This window comes from Pan paniscus, chromosome 13 (assembly GCF_029289425.2).
Source record: "Pan paniscus chromosome 13, NHGRI_mPanPan1-v2.0_pri, whole genome shotgun sequence".
NCBI lineage: Eukaryota > Metazoa > Chordata > Mammalia > Primates > Hominidae > Pan > Pan paniscus.
In genome coordinates, this window is record NC_073262.2 from 55428322 (window position 1) to 55446404 (window position 18083).

At 36.0% G+C, this 18083-nt stretch overlaps 1 protein-coding gene across 3 annotated transcripts in view; it reads left to right on the forward strand.

Moving 5' to 3' along the window:
• The window catches only part of ARL6IP6 (ADP ribosylation factor like GTPase 6 interacting protein 6), a 43052-nt gene extending 26397 nt beyond the window's left edge, over positions 1 to 16655 (forward strand). For 2 of the 3 annotated variants that reach the window (XM_003832723.6, XM_024927878.4), the window contains exon 4: positions 15634 to 16655. In XM_003832723.6, the coding sequence (XP_003832771.1) occupies positions 15634 to 15727 (94 nt within the window). In that variant the 3' untranslated portion in view covers positions 15728 to 16655. Of the gene's footprint in view, positions 1 to 2567; positions 2689 to 15633 lie in introns of all 3 variants that reach the window. The other variant, XM_055108590.2, reaches the window with a different exon arrangement.
• Positions 16656 to 18083: the final 1428 nt, after the last annotated feature.

Genomic DNA, 18083 nt, shown 5'->3' on the forward strand with positions numbered 1-18083 from the left:
ATATTTTTATCATAACTAGACTCAGTTTTAAGCTACAGTATTCTTCAGGTGTCCTTTGAATAATTACATTTGTGCATTTCCTAGGCAGATTGGAAGACACAGTTGAATGTCTATTTTATAGAAGTCAGCATAAATTTACTCTTACATTTTTAGAGAAGTTTGAAGTTTGGTATCTTCTCTTTAGATATATTATTGGTTGTATTTATGGCTTATTTGATATAGGGTTCATGGCCAAAATGCAGGGAAACGTCAGTTATTAGTGTTATATCATGATTTCTAGGCATATGCCAAGGTAAAGAGTGGTGTCTTTTTTTCACAAATGCCTGCTAAAATATAATCTATGAGATTAGATTGGCAATTTGCATTATTCCACAGTTAATATACAAATCAGAGGGTATCTGCTACCTTCCTCATGCTATCAATCTTTATTGTCTGATCACTATGAATTATCCATCTTTCCATTTCTTCTTCTTCCAACCACAAATAACATTTGATAAATATCCACTCAATTTTAGAAAACATGCTTTTAATTTAATTTTTATTTAATGTAACATTATTTATATGCATCCTTGTTTAAAAAAATTGTATTGCCTTACAATGCAATCTGGAATCTGCAAAATAAATTGTAAGTGAGAAAGAAAAGGGAACAAGTTAATTTTCGTTTGAATTAATTTTTGGTAAATTGTTTTTAGTAACTATTTTAGAGAGTAACATGATCTATTACTCTTTTACATGTGTTACTTCCTATGTAAAGCGTTCTGTATGTAATTAGATGCTAACATTTGTCTGTGAGAGTGTGTTGTTAACTGTAGTAGGGAGCAGCAGATAGTAAAATACTTTGACATGAGAATTTCCTGGAACATTCAGGATTCAGGATTGGCATCCTGTATTATAATGTTACTTTTCTATTCAACATTAGTTTGGGTCTTTAAAATATTGTTACTAGGGTTTTTCTCTGACGTCTTCACATTGAGGGTTAGGAAGATAGAGAACAAATAAAACAGTTGAATCATAATATGCAATTCAAGAAAAGGGAACAAGTTGATTTTTGTTTGAATTGCTTGAAATTTGAAATTTCCAGCAGCACTCAATTTTCTTTAATACAGTTAGCCTATCCTCATAACTAAATACAGGCATTGACTTTCCCTCCTTGGAAATAAGTATATGTGGACATCTTTAGCATAAAATAGTATACGAGTGTTACAGGTTCTTAACTTGGGCATATATATAAGCCTTGGAGGTCAAAAACAGTGGGTTAGTTAGTATTCAAATTAGAAATTTCTTTTCCACGCAGACTAGATTTAACATTGAGCACAATGAATTGACTCTACTACTCTTTGATACAGATTTTGGAGAGCTGCCTCTTTGTCGAATCAGATTCTTTATTGCCATGAACTAATGAAACAGATGTCAGATGGCTAATTGCAGTAGGAGAGAAAAGCTACTGACAAAAGAGATGGTTCAGGAACTTGGCCTTGATATTTGAGTGTCATGAAATCTCATTATCTGGGGACTATTCAGAGCCATCAATTACAGTGCTGTCACTATTAATGAATATATTGATGGCATTGCACTGCAGCTTCTTGAAGTAAAGGGTTAAAGTACATGCATATCGTGTAAGATATATTTCATTACTGTTCTGAATGGAGATATGCATAGATATAACAAAATCCTCTAGGAAATTGTATTAACTATTGGTTTTATTGTTTTCATAAAGTGATACAGCTAATGAGTGCTTGCTTTGTCCTTTTTTTTTTTTTTTTTAAGACAGGTTCTCACTTTGTTGCCTAGGCTAGATAGCAGTGGCATGATCTTGGCTGACTGCAACCTTTGCCTTCTGGGCTGAAGCGATCCTCCCACCTTAGACTGCTGAGTAGCTGGGACCACAGACATGCGCCACCACATCTGGCTAATCTGGCTAATTTTTGTATTTTTTATAGAGACGAGGTTTCGCCATGTTGCCCTAGCTGGTCTCGAACTCCTGGGTTCAAGTGATCCACCTGCCTCGGCCTCCCAAAGTGCTAGGATTACAGGCATGAGCCACCTTGCCCAGCTGCTCTTGCTTGTGCTATTTACAGTGTTATATATGAGTAGCTGAAGAGGCACAAGTGTCCATATGCCCAGAGCAATACAGACAAGAAATACTTGAGAGACAGTGCTTGCCAATTTTGTACTTGGAACCCTTTTTGTTTATTTAACAACCTATAAATTACCAGAGGCAGCCTGATATAATTAAAAAGGGTCTTGAAGTCAGGAGAGGTAGCTTCCAAATCCAACCTACCCTAGCAGAAGGACATTTGAGCAAGTCAGTTAGTATATCCAAGCTATAACTTCCTCATCTCTAAAATGGAGTAAAAATAATGGTACCCTCATAGGCAGTAAGTGTAAGCTTACTAAATCAACAGATACGTCAGATGATAAAGCAGACATAGTGTCAGAGGTTTTCTTTTCTTAAGGTTTTTTGAGCTGGAAGTCTGACCATGGCCTGCCACAAGTTGCCAGTTATCTTTTCTTGGATAATTGTTATTTATCCTGAGATTTTATCCTTTCTTTTTTTTTTGAGACAGGGTCTTGCTTTGTTGCCCCAGGCCAAAGTGCAGAGTGGCACAATCATGGCTCACTGCAGCCTCAACTGCCTGGACTCAAACAACCTTCCTGCCTCCGCCTCCCAAGTTGCTGGGACTACAGGCAAGTGCTGCTATGCCTGGCTAAATTTTTTATTTTTATTTTTATTTTTATTTTTATTTTGTAGAGATAGGGTCTCACTAAGTTGCCCAGGACAGTCTTGAACTCCTGAGCTCAAGCAATCCTGGCTTAGTCTCCCAAGGCACTGGGATTACAGGCGTGAGCCACCACGCCCAGCCAACAACTAATTGTTAATATTATCTCATTTAGTTTTAATAAGAACCTAATGAAAGGAACTGTTATCCTCATTTTAAAGATTGAGAATTAGATTTTCTGGTAGGTTAAAATAGTTCTGTGACTAGTACAGCCATGACTAAACTCCAGTGAGGAGAGAGCTAGCTTTCCAGGTCTTTCATTCTGATCATATTAAACAACTGGGCTTCCTATTCTCTCCATTGTCTCTTGCTTCTGCGCATACTGTTAGGTGTTTAGAACACTAAATCCCTCATACTCAATTTTAGTTCAGGTATTAGCTCTTCTTTGGAATTTTTTCTCCCCTTCTACAAGCTGAATGGCTCCTTTATGTTCCAGTAATACTGCCTGCAAAACAGTCTACTACGTCACAAGATTCTGTTATCTTCGAAGGCAGTACTGACTCCTTACTCATTTCTCTCTTTTTTTTTTCCTTCTTTTGTTGGTTTGAGATAGTCTCACTCTGTCACCCAGGCTGGAGTGCAGTGGCATGATCTTGGCTCACTGCAACCTCTACCCCCTGGGTTCAAGCAATTCTCCTGCCTCAGCCTCCAGAGGAGCTAGGATTACAGGCCACCACACCCAGCTAAGTTTTTGTATTTTTAGTAGAGATGGGGTTTCACCATGTTGGCCAGGCTGGTCTCAAACTCCTGGCTTCAAGTGATCCACCCGCCTTGGCCTCCCAAAGTGCTAGGATTGCAGGCATGAGCCACCATGCCTGGCCAAAATTTTTTTGTAGAAACAATATCTCCCTATATGCTCAGGCTGGTCTGGAATCCCTGACCTCAAGCCATCCTCCTGCCTCAGCCTTCCAAAGTGTTGGGATTACTGGCATGAGTCACCACATCCAGCCCTACTCATTTCTCTATCTCCTGTATGTAATTTAATACCTGATACCGAGTATTCTGTAAATCTTGGTGAATGAAAAGGGAATTGAGAAAGTTATAAAGAACTTTAGAGTAAAAAGTAAGAGGCAAAGTCATGTGTGTTATTTTTTCCTTAAGGAGAGACATAGCAAAGAAGTGAAATTAGGGAAGCATTCTCTTTAAAATTCCAACCCTGATTTCTTAAATAACAATGGTCAAGTTCATTGAAATCAACTTTGTCTGCTCTTCAGCAATTTCTAACAAGTAATTTTTAGGACAAAAGGATATAATAAAGTTAATGTAGTTTTATGTTTCTAAAAAGGAAATGCTTTTTAAGTTAATAAAATATGGTGTTGCTTGTTTTTTTGTTTTGTTTTGTTTTCCAAGTTTCAGGTTTAGTGTTAAGATCTTTTGATTCCAGATAAAGAACTAACTGATAGTTACTCCAAACAAAGCTTATACAGCTTAAAAACTTTTAGCAATTGGAGATTCCTGGGCTAGGGATAGAATGAGAAATCAAAGGCAGCTCAGATGTGTGAAAGGGGAATAGATTAGTACCATCTTGCTCATCCCTTCTCCCTCTGAGCCAATCAGACACAGAAACGAATAGCCAGTTGGGTCTTAATATGAGCCTTTAACATATCTTCTTATTCTGGCAAGCATAGAGCGCTTTCTGCTTAAAGCAGTATCAGCTGGAAATGAAGTTATTATTTTAAATTACAAGAGTTCTGTCATAAAAGCATCTCTGACATGTGGGAATACCTGTGTGGGAAAGAAAATACAGGAATAAATATGGCATGGAACAATTATTCTAACAGAGTGGAGTCTGGTGTTTAGTACTGTAGTATAGAGATTCAGTTCAGATCAACCAAAACTAGCATAAAAACAATAAACCACCTGAAACATGACAAGAGACCTGCTCAGTTCTGTTATTCTTTCTTTTTAAGGTAATTTATTTGGAATTTTTGGAAGTTGCTTATTCAGTGCTTTAATTTATGCTTCAGAATATAAGAATGTAGTCACTTAAATTGCCAAAGTCATTGAATTCATTTGAATCTTATATTTTAAATATATTCCATTCCTGAAAAATGAAAATAATTATAATTCTTTTATAATATATTCACTTTGCAAGTTACTATTTAATAGTAATCTAAATATATTGCTAGACATTATATTTTCACAGAACAAAGTCTAGATATAAATAATGGAAGTCTGGGTTCTCCAGTGAATTATAAAAGAAGTCGTTATGTAGGAAGAGGGTAATATCAAGCAGAAACACACACACACACACACACACACACACACACACGCACGCACGAGAGAGAGACCTTTAATTCTCCCATTTCTTTCTTCCATCTACTTCTTGGGTTTGCTTTTATACTACTATTGTTTGTTTCTTTGTTTTGGTTTTAAAGCAAGCTTAGGTTTAGGTGTTTTACTTGGAAGGCAGAATCTAAGTATATGGTCAGAAGAATTTTTAAAAATCTCTTCTGTACCTAAGTTTCTTTACTATATAGCTAAGATGTATTGATCATTTACTATGTGCCAGACACCTGGTATTAACAACAGCTTTGTAAGGGTAGATTCTATTTTTGTTTCCATTGTATGGAGAAGAAAATTGAAGGTCAAAGAGGTCAAACAATGTTGCTATCTTCATACCCCTTGTAAGAGGCAAGGCTGGCACTCAGACCCGTGTTTATCTAATCATAGAGCTTGAACTCTTAACCACTATCAGGGACTACATAAGTACTTCATTGTAGAATTTTTTATTATTGAATTCTCTAGAACCAGAAAAAGATCATACCTTCTATATAGCTTATCTTTCAGGATATGGAAGTAGATCTGTTGTAATGAGCCTTTCTCTGTAACTACATCTCCATTGGCATTTTAGACTTATTGAATAATATTTTTAAATTATTTTCATTTTTATTTCAGAAATGTTTTGCAGTATAAAAGAACTTTATCTCAGCATAATAAAATCCACATTTAGGAATCCTGACTTTTACTTAAAGAAACATTCTGGTTTTGCCATTGGGTACTCTATTTTACTACTTATTCTTTCATATGGTCAAATGAAGAGTCACATCTTAACAATGTTGATTTAGCAGGTTAAATTATATCCATTAATTTTCATCATAGATAGGTCTCCTTAATTGACTCTTTGGGACTAAAATATTTATATCCTCTGCATCATTGTTCTAGTTTTAACTACAGGTAATGTTGACCAATAACCTGTTTTAATAGGTAAAAAACTGTATATAATCTTTCTGAGGTGTTTTTTAGAATTATTTCTTGCTACCTGGGATACTTACAGAAATGTAGAACTGAGACCGAGCGCAGTGGCTCACGCCTGTATCCCAGCACTTTGGGAGTGCTGGGTGGATCACCTGAGGTTAGGAGTTCCAGACCAGCCTGACCAACATGGTGAAACCCCGACTCTACTAAAAATACAAAAATTAGCTGGGCATGGTGACATGTGTGTTTGTGACCCCAGCTACTTGGAAGGCTGAGGCACGAGAATCGTTTGAACCTGAAAGGCGGAGGTTGCAGTGAGCCAAGATGACACCACTGCACTCCACACCACGTGACAGAGCAAGACTCTGTCCAAAAAAAAAAAAAAAAAAGAGAGAGAGAAAGGAAGGGAGGGAGGGGGGAAGGAAGGAAATGGAAGGAAATAGAAGCGACCTTAGGTTCATCTGGTCCAGTTTTTCTCCTGATAAGCATGAAATCTTAAATTGGAGTTCCACTTCTGGTTCTTTTCTTTTCCCTTTACACAATGATACCTCTTGTCTGTCAATCCATTGCTGTACCTTTTAAAACCTGGGTCAAAACTTGTATCATTAAGGAAACTTAACCTTGTTAATAATATTGTTTGCTCTGCTCGTTTACATTTTATATCCAGTTAACACAAAAGCATTTTAAAGCAAAGGAATGTTTTAGGAAAATTCATCTGTACAATGTATTTAAGTACATGGAGAGAATGTCAGCAACTTAGAATTTCTTTGTGAATTTGTTTTAACCTGTCACATTCGTATATGCAAATAATAATTGTAACATCTCCACAAATAGTCATGCCATTTTCAAAAAATATATAAGCCTTGTAAATTTTGAAGTAAAATGGAAGGTCTTCAAAGTGAAACATTTCTATGATGTTGCCATGAAACCGTGGGATTTTTTTTCTTGTTTTTTTCTTTTACCTCATTCAGTAATGCAGTCTTATCTACTACCCACTTTTGAAGTTTGGCAGTATTAATAATAAATAATGCTGTAGTTTTACTTGAATGGAAATTTTTTAATTTTTATCTGATCAAGTTTCCCATGTTTGACTTTTTTTTTATTTTTAGTTGATACATAATAATCATATTCATTAGTGGAATACAGAATGAATGATAGTTCCATACAATGTGTAATGATCAAATCAGGCTAATTAGCATATCCATCACTGAAAACATTTATCATTTCTTTGTATTGTGAGCATTCAAAATCTTCTCTTAAAGCTTTCTGAAAATATGCAATAAGTTACTCTTAACCATATTTACCCTAAAGTGCTATAGAACACTAGAAGTCATTCCTCCTATCTGATCGTAATTTTGTATCCGTTAACTAACCTCCTGCTATCCTCTCTCACCCCACCCACTGCTGTTTCTTCCCCGGCTACCCCACCACCCTTCTCAACCTCGAATAACCACAGTTCTACCTTCTGCTTCTATGAGCTCATTTTTTTTAAACTTACACATGTGAGTGAGAACATGTGATATTTATCTTCTTATGCCTGACTTATTTCACTTAATGTCCCCCAGACTCATCCATGTTGCCAGGAATGACAGTATTTCATTTTTTTTTTAATGGCTGAATAGTATTCTGTTGTGTATATGTACCACATTTTCTTTATCCATTCATCTGTTGATGGACACTTAGATTGAGTCCATATCTTGACTATTGTGAATGGTGCTGCAGTAAACATGGGGTACACATATCTCTTGAATATACTGATTGTCCTTTATTTGGGTAAATACCCAGTAGTGGAATTGCTGGATTATATGGTAGTTTCATTTTTAGATTTTTGAGAAACTTCATACTGTTTTCCATAATGGCTATATTAATTTATATTCCCATCACCATGTTAGACTATTACACAGGATTTCAGAAATTATAGTCATTTTGCTTTATTGATCTAAATTACATAATAAAGGTAAGTTGCTTCTGATCAGGCTTATTCTTCTGGGATTAGGTCCTTTCCTTTCCCTTATCTTTCTCTTCATGAAATTGTAGAAGAACCAATGAATAAAAATTACATATTCTCTATTCAGTCTTTTCAAACCCCTCTACCCTTCTGTTACCATTTGCCTAACAGGGTTTTCCTGCTTCAGAGTATGGAAATAAAAAGTCATGACCTGCAATAATAAGAACCATTTTGGAATCCATAGTAGACTCCATGATGAAACTGAACAAAACTGAAACCAAGCCTGGGCAACATGGCAAAACCATATCTCTACAAAAAATTAGCCAGGTTTGGTCGTGTGTGCCTCTAGTACCAGGGTTACTTGTAGGAATGCCTTGAGTAAGTTGTCCAGGTCATTGGCATTTTGAACAAAGAATTGAACAAAACCCTCAAAGTAACAAAGGAACAAAATACATGAACGAAGCAGCGACAGCAGGGATTTATTAAAGTGAGAAAGTGCTCCACAGGGTGGAATTGGGCCTGAGCAAGCGGCTCAAGGGCCTGGTTACAAAGTTTTCTGGGTTTTAAGTACTCCTTTTGAGGTCCCTGTTGGCTGCCTCTCATCTGGATGAAGGATTTGGTCTTTTGCTAATTAAAGGCTGAGGTGAATAGGCACCCTATGCAGGATGTTTGCCCTTTCCATCTGAGATGTAGTGGAAGCGAGAAGGTTGTAGGGAGAATAATAGTCTTTGATCCTTTGTTACTCCAGTGTGGGGAGATGGGGCTTTTCCTTTCAGTTTAGCTTTAAGAAGTGTGCCTTAATTGGCTTTAGGTTCCCTGCCCTAGACCCAAGTGTTTTCCCTTTGATTGAACTTTAGGAAATTGGCCTTAGATTCCCTGCCCCCAGATCTTGGTGTTTCTCTTTTAGGAGGTTAGCACAGATTGGCCTTAGATTCCCTGCCTCCAGACCCTATTCTCCCGCCTCACCAGCTACTTGGGAGGCTGGAGTGGGAGGATCACCAGAGCCCTGAGAGGTGGAGGCTGCAACGAGCCATGATCATGCCACTGCAGTCCCGCCTGGGTAACAGAGTGAGACCCTGTCTCAAAAAAAAAATAAAAGCAGGAGACTGAAAGGAAGCCACCATTCTTTTTACTCCATGTAGATATGACAGCTCTTTTGAAAATAAGCTGAATCTTGATTACTTCTACACTGCTAAATAAAAAACTGATTCTTAGGAATAAGGAGGAAGGGACCTGTAAAGAATTAATTTTAGGTTTCGTTCCTCTGACCTAAAAATGCCTTATTGGTAAAACATCTCATCACCACCACCCACATACATACGCTCAGAAACATAGATCTGTTTTTAGATGCTGTAGTCTATTCAGATGCCTTTTTTATTTCTGTATCAGTTTACTTCTTTTTAAAATTACTTTGATTTTAGGTTATGATTTGAAATTTTAGAATATTTATTCTTTTTGCATATTTATTGTATCAGTTGAACTGAGTATCAAAATGCCAATTTTCTACCAAGAAAAATCCTATTGAACTGCTACTGAGAGCTCATTGAATTTATAGGTGTTTATTTAAAAAAAAAAAGAAATTGACACCTTTACAATGCTGAGTATTCCCAGGTTATGGTGGAGACCTCCCTTCATTCAGGTCCTCTTTTTTTTTTTTTTTTTTTTTTGACGGAGTCTCGCTCTGTTGCCCAAGCTGGAGTGCAGTGGCGCGATCTCAGCTCACTGCAAGCTCCGCCTCCTGCGTTCACACCATTCTGCCTCAGCCTCGCGAGTAGCTGGGACTACAGGCGCTCGCCACCACGCCACGCCCAGCTAATTTTTTGTATTTTTAGTAGAGACGGGGTTTCACCATGTTAGCCAAGATGGTCTCTATCTCCTGACCTTGTGGTCCACCTGCCTCGGCCTCCCAAAGTGCTGGGATTACAGGCGTGAGCCACTACGCCCGGTCCAGGTCCTTTTTAATGTCTGACAGTAAAGTGTTTTTTTTTTTGTTTTTTTTTTTCATATAATTTACATAGGATAAAACTTTACTCTTAAAATGATTAAGTAGTTTTTAATATTTTCACTAAAAACTACTGAACAACAATATTCAGCAACCATCACTGCTAGAACATTTCTATCACTCCAAAATGAAAACCCCATACCCATTAGCAATCACTGCACCATTTCCTCCTGCCTCTATCCCCTGGAAACCCATAGTCTACTTTTCGTCTCTATGGATTTGCCTATTCTGGACATTTCATATAAATGGAATCGTACAGATTTTTTTTTAATGTAGTCTTTTATGTTTACTCCTTTCACTTAGCATACTGTTTTCAAGGTTCATCCATATTGTGGCATATGTCAGTACTTCATTCCTTTTTAAGGCTGCATTGTTTTCCATATGGATATACCATTTTTTTAATTCATTCATCAGTTGATGGACATTTGGGTAGTTCTACTTTTTGACTGTTAGGAATAATGTTGCTATGAACACTCAGGTACAAGTTTTTGTGTGACTTGTTTTCAGTTTTCTTGGATATATACCTAGAGTGGAATTGTTGGGTCGTATGTTAACTCTGTGTTTAACTTTTTAAGAAGCCTCCAAACTGTTTCCTACAGCAGCTGTATCATTTTACATTTCCACCAGCAATGTTCAAGACTTCTGATTTCCCCACATCCTCACCAACACTTGTTTTCTTTTTCTTTTTTTAAATTATAACCATCCAAGTAGTGAGTAAGATGTGCTGTATCTCTTGTGGTTTTTGTTTTCCATTTCCGTATAACTAATGACATTGAGCATCATCAGCTTTTCATGTCCTTATTGGCTATTTGTATGTATGTGGGCGGCAAGCCACCCAGGTGCCAAGGCAAGAGACCGAGGGCACGAGCTGTTCCAGTATAATAAAATATATAAAATAAGAATAGTTATACTAGATATAGATCATAGATATGATTATGTATGAATATCATTAATCATTAGTTTGTAGCAATTACTCTTTATTCCAATATTATAATAATCCTCTCTCTACAATCACAACCTAGGAAAAACCAGGCCATACAGAGATAGGAGCTGAGGGGACATAGTGAGAAGTAACCAGAAGACAGAATGGGAGTCTTCTGTTATGCCTGGCCAGGGCCACCAGAGGGCTCCTTGGTCTAGCGGTAATGCCAGCGTCTGCGAAGACACGCGTTGCCAAGCGGACCATGGTCTAGCGGTAGCGTCAATGCCAAGGGAAAACACCTGCTACTTAGCAGACCGGGAAAGGGAGTTTCCCTTTCCCCAGGGGAGTTTAGAGAAGACTGTACTCCTCCACCTCTTGTGGAGGGCCTGACATCCGTCAGGCCCGCCCGCAGTTATCCGGAGGCCTAACCATCTCCCTGTGATGCTGTGCTTCATTGGCCACGCTCCTGGTCCACTTTCATGTTCCATCCTGTACACCTGGCTCTGCCTTTTAGATAGCAGTAGCAAAATTAGTGAAAGTACTAAAAGTCTCTCATATGCAGAAATAATGGCATAAGCCTGTCTCTCTCTCTTCCTCTCTCTCTCTGCCTTGGCTGCCAGGCAGAGAAGGGCCCCCTGTCCAGTGGACACGTGACCCACGTAACCTTACATATCATTGGAGATGAGTCACACTCTATACCCTGCCCCTTTTGCTTTGTATCCAATAAATAACAGCGCAGCTAGACATTTGGGACCACTACTGGTCTCCGTGAATTGGTGGTAGTGGTCCCCCAGGCCCAGCTGTCTTTTCTTTGATCTCTTTGTCTTGTGTCTTTATTTCTGCACTCTCTCATCTCCACACATGGGGAGAAAACCCACCGACCCTGTGGGGCTGGACCCTACATGTGTATATCTTTGGATAATTGTCTATTCAAATCCTTTGCCCTTTTAAAAATTTGTCTTTTTGTCTTTTTATTTTTTACTTATAAGAGTTATTTTATATCTTAGTAGACTCTATCAGATATAAGATTTGCAAATATTTACCTCCATTTTATGGGTTTTCACTTAATAATGTCCTTGGAAGCACAAAGGTTTTTAATTAGATGATGTCTAATTTATGTTTTTTCTTTAGTTTCTTGTGCTTTTGTTGTCATATCTAAGAATCTGTTGCTTAATTCAAGGTCATGAAGATTTATACCTATGTTTCCTTCTAAGAGTTTTATAGTCTTAGTTCTTGTATTTAGGTCTTTGGTCCATTTTGAGTATATTTTGTATATTGTGTAAGGTAGAGGACCAAATTCATTCTTTTGTGTTCAGTGTCCTATAACACAAAAAATACACATTAATTTGAGATGAATTATAGATCTAAATATCAAAAGAAGAAAAGTAAAACCTCATTAAGATACAGAATATCTTCATAACCTTGGAGTAGTCAAAGATTTAATGAAAAAGCTACCAAAAAAGCACTAGCCATTTTTTAAAATATTAACTGGACTTTATTCAAATTAAGAACTTCTGTTCATCAAAAGATCTTATTAAGAGAGTAAAAAAAGACACACCATAATAAACATTATTCACAACACATATCTTTAACAAAAGATTTGTATCTAGAATATGTAAAGAACTCTATAAACCAATAGAAAAAAATGAGAAAAAGTTTTGAACACAAACATCAAAAAAGAGGCTTTCTGAATGATCAGTAAGTACATTAATCATCAGAAAAATAAATATTAAAACCACTACAACATACTCTGCAGACCTACTAAAATGGTTAAAATTTAAAACACTGATAATACCAAGTGTTCATGATGATGTGGAACAACTTAAACTCATACGTTGATAGTGGAAGTGTAAATTGGTACAACTATTTTGGGAAAATGTTTCATACTTTCTACTAAAGCGTAATGTATATCTACCTTGTAACTCAGCAGTTCTACTCCTAGGATCTATCCAAGAGAAATAAGTGCAGATTCCCACCACCCACCGAAGATGTGTTCATAGTATCTGTATGTATAGGAGCCCCAAACTGGAAACACCCATCAGTAGTAAAATGGGTAAATACATTTTGCTATATACTGCAGTAGAAAAGAACAAACTAATACTACATACAACATGGATGAATCTCACAAAGACAGTACTGAGCAAAAGAAGGCAGACGCAGAAAAATATTTATTGTATGATGCCATGTAGATGTAGTTTCAAGAGCAAGTGAAACTAATCTTGGTGACAGCCCTCAGTATTGCAGTTACCTCAAGATCTGCAGGAGGTAAGTTGAATATTTAAAAGGGATCTTTTTGCAGTGCCAGAAATGTTCTCTATCTTTATATGGTTGGTGAGTATATGAGAGTCTACCACAGTAAAAATGCATTGAATTGTATATAAATGTTAGACATTTGCATTTTACTGGTATGCTTTAATTAAAAAAGTGAAATGCATGTATAGATATAGATTGGATGAGGTAGACATTGTATTTAATTATCATTTATTGAAGATATTAAACTCATTAATTGAAGATAATATTTTCATTTTACTTGAGTCAATTTTAAATAAGTCCTCTATAGAGTTTTGACAAAGGAGAACCATAATTCCTTCAGTCTTTATTAACAGACTTTAGAGATCACAAATGAGAGTCACAAGAGAGAAAGCCTGCAGGGATTGTCTGTCTTCCTCCAAAGAGGAAAATCATGGTGAATATTTTGAAAAGAAGCTTTAAATTAAAGCAAGTGATTCTTCAAAGATTTAAGTCCTTTACCTAGCAGTAGTCTGTGACAATTGCTACAGTGTTCCCAGTGGGAATATGGTACATTTGAGATGACAAAGACTAGGAACCACTACTTCCGTGCATTTTTTCATTGCCATTAAAATGCATTGCTTTGCCTGCTTAGTAAGGACGTCACTGAACATTTGAGCATGTACATCTCAGTAAAATTCAATTCTACCAACATTGTAGTTGTCGGCTTAGTAAACTGAACTTTAAAGGTTTTTCTATTTTTGTGGGATTGTGAGGATCACAAACTACTAAGACAGAACAATTAACTCTGGAAACCTTTTGATGATTAACTTTATTGGGTGAGTACAGTCATCCCCCTTTATCTGTGAAGGATTGGTTCCAGGATTCCACACAGGTATCAACATCTGAGGATACTTGAAGTCTCATTCAAAAATGGCTTAGTATTTGCATATAACCTAAGCATATCCTCTCATGTACTTTAAAACATCTCTACATTATTTATAATATTATACCTAATACAATGTAAATGTTATATAAATAGTTGTTGTATTGTTCAGGGATTGACAAGGGAAAAAAGTCTATACGTGTTCTGTACGGATGCATTTTTTTTTTTTTCAAAATATATTCTACCTGCTTGGTTCATTTCGCAGATGTGGAACCCACTGATATGGAAGACTGAACTGTATTAATTTAAAAGTTTTTTGGATCGTCACTAAATATTTTATGATGAATGACAATGCTGATTGTTCAACTTTAGGTTTCTGTTCACTAGTCATCAGCATATATTTGAGGAATTTCTTTTTTAAAGGGACAAAGCATTATACCTATTTTACGATGTAGATAGGTAATATAGGTAGGTAGATTAATCCTTAATAACACATGAGAAGCATCTTAGACTAGCCCTAGTTGGGTAAAGAAAGGTTGAGTCGAAAGTAAATAATAACTCCCTTGGAACAGAGCAGGGGACCGTCAGGAAGCATCAGGGTCTATGTAGCTTCAGATGAATGCAAAGGGCTCTTCTTTGAAGAATGTACCTTCTTCAATCTCTGCCACAGATATTGTGCGACTGGAATCACTATGAGTTGCTCTTCAAGTGTTAATTCACAGCTAAGTGCTTCTCTGGCTTTGGCTACTCCTTAGGAAAGGAGGAGAGGATATGGGTATTTATGACCGTCTCAGTCCAGGGCCCTTACTGCTTTTGTCTTTTGGCTTTTACTTCTGCTAGTGCACCTTCCTGTGTGTCCTCAATTTGTTTTGCTCCAGAAAGGAGAGTATTCTGTTCTGCCTTCTAGAGAGTCTCAGTTGGATACTACCTTCTTTTCTTTTTAATATGTCTCATTCTTACTAGGATAAGCAAATAGTATTATTGCAATACAGTTAGTGGGAAAAACTGTTGTAAGATTGTTACAAGATAAAGGAAACAAATGTCAGGGAATATTCATGCACATAAGAGTTATTAAACTAGTTGGCACTCCTAGCAATCATAAAAGAGATGTGTCTTTGCTGATTCTTAAGAACTCATTGAAAACCACTTCAATTAAGTAACCTATTAGAATGATAGCTGAAATATCTGTGAAAGACATAGGGAGTTCCTTCATATAACCTAAAAGTGGTGCAAACAGAACAAATACTTGAAATAATATGTATTTTAAGTTAAATCAAAGTAAGAACAGACAGCACGGAAACACACCGCTAATTAATGAAAGAACTGTTTGTAAAATAACAAAACTTATACCTTAGAATTAGGTTATGGCTACACACAGTGACAATGAAACACAGTAAAGAAATAATAGGGATGAAACTCAGCATTACTCATCAGTAATGATTTGAAACAACTATAATTGTTAACCAGTACAGTTTTGACACAGGACTTAATAAGATCTATCCACTATTTATCCTGCAGATGTCCAATATTCTTTAAGTTTTGTATTCATATGTGAACATTTGGGAAATACACTCCAAGGTCATAAGTATTTTCGATGAAAACTTTTGGTGTCTTTGTTATACCACATTACATTTTTCTTTTTTGATTTGTGTTTTTCTTTTTTTCTAGGAAACTGACTGGACATTCTTTCCACATGGGCTATAGCATGGCGATTTTGAATGGCATCGTAGCTGCTCTTACTGTAGCATGGTGCCTCATGTAAACCCACACTGGAGCGATATTGTTGGCAAAACTTAATCATGATTGTTTTGTAATAACAAGAAGGAGCATCACTGTCTACTCAGAAGACTGAGAAACCTGCTGTTCATTATGTAGTTCAGATATTTATCACAATCATCCTCATTATGGAAGACCTTTTAAAGCATTGTTTTAGAATGTCTGAGTATTAAGATACAGATTAATTGGGAATATCTGAGTATTAAGTTTTAAGTACTTTCTTCAGAGTATAAGATGTTTACCTCATCTTTTTACTTTTGTGTGTGTAGTTCTTTCAAGTTGTAGGAAACATTTTAATGGAATTTAAACTCAAAAACTTGAATACAGGACAATGCTTGCCTTTTCATGTATGTACTACATTTTTTGCTAAGAAATACTGATATTTCTGTTTAGTTGAGCTAGAAATACTTCTTATTTATACATTTAGGAAAGCAAATAATGCCTACTACTCCGACTTTTATAGAAGCTACTTTTAAATCAGAATATTTAATTTTTGATATTCATATAATTAATAGAAGTTGCATTTATATTTTTTATGGGGCATAGTTCCTTATGTGTTTTTTAATGTATTTTCATACTACATATTGAATTTGTATGTTTTTAAAATTATTACATCTAGACAACTGTAAACATTATTTTTTTAGCTAGTGCAAACCTAGTACCTGCCATTTTTACTAATTTTTTTCTTTAAAAAAAGCAAAAAAGCACATTGACCTAAGTTTAAAATTAAGTAAGTTTATTTTTAGCAAAAAATGCCTGAAAAAAGCTAAATTATTTAAGTCATTAAGATATTGAGAAAAAATTTGAAATTTTTACTATTTCTATTTCCACAATTCCAAATATTTATCTTGGTGTATATATTGTTACTTTAACGAACTTGCATTATTTTGTTTTTAATAAATATAAACATGAAATTTTTGTGTGTGAGAATGATTGAACTAGTTTGTTCTTAATCTCAAAAATTTGGTTACCAAAGTAGAAAAGGCATTTTGATACTAGATATTAAAAACTACATATAGTTAATATAATTTTATAATTTTCGTAATTAAATGTGCTTCTGTAATTGTGATATTTTGTTTTCTAAGTAATTAAGCCTTAATTTTTCCCCTCTGTTACTAAAGACTTTTAATGTTTAGAAAGTTACCTCAGTTTTAGAAAGATGGACTACTTACAAAGCTGTTTTCCCTGGCCGTAGGAAAACTTACAATAAGAAACCATTAAGTAGTCAAACTGCTTATTCAGGCTAAGTGGGAAATGAATTTGTGCAGTGTGTTCCCTTATTATCTACTGAATGTTGTTACCGACTAAACAAGGTTTCTAAAAGTCTCGCATTTCTTTTACTATTCAAAACTCTTTGGTTGGAAATGACTAATACTGCTCCAATTTAAATTATCTGAAATGTGTGTGTGTATGTGTATCTAAATATCAATCCCATGGCTTAAGTATTCCTACCAGAGTGGTTGCCATCAGTCTATTTTCACTCCCTGCCTTCCTTCCTGCACGCTTAAACTCTTCACCCTTTGACTCCAAAGAGCCCTTTCATTGCAAAGATGTACACAAGTAACAGAATCAATTTATCTTCTCTCCACCACTCTGTATTCCCACCCACCACCAATGTGAGTAACTCCCTCCAGATTGTTTGTGTCTAATGACTAGGAAAGTTATTAACAGTAGGCCCTAGACAGAGAGATGTACACCCTAGACAGTCATGTGCCATATAACAACGTTTTGGTCACAACAAACTGTACTTATGATAGTGAATCCCCCCGTAAGATTATACTACTGCATTTTTTACTTTACTTTTTCTCTGTTTAGATACACAAATATTTACCATTGTGTTACAGTTGCCTGCAATATTCAGTACAGTAACATGCAGTACAGGTTTATAGTCTAGGAGCAATAAGCTATACCATATAGCCTAGGTGTGTAGTAGGCTATACCATCTAGGTTTGTGTAAGTATACTCTGATGTTCACACAATGATGAAATTGCCTAATGACGCTTTTCTCAGAATATATCCCTGTCATTAAGCCAAACATGACTATATATACCTACAAGATGTATATTAATATAGATAAATATAGAGAGAGATGTATCCGTAAGATATTTTTGTGGAATCCTAATTCTTCTGGACTGTTACTCCCCTTTTTTGGGAAATGACCCTCCTCTCTCCAGTCTGACATAGGGTCCAAATATAAATCATCTATATGCAGAATGATTAGGCAAGGATAGTCACCTAACTCTGGCTGAGCTAATCCTAATCTCATTTTGCCTGGCTACAATGAATAGAATAGAGAAATGACTTCAGTGAAGTATGTCTCTTCCCAGGATTTTTCAGCTTGA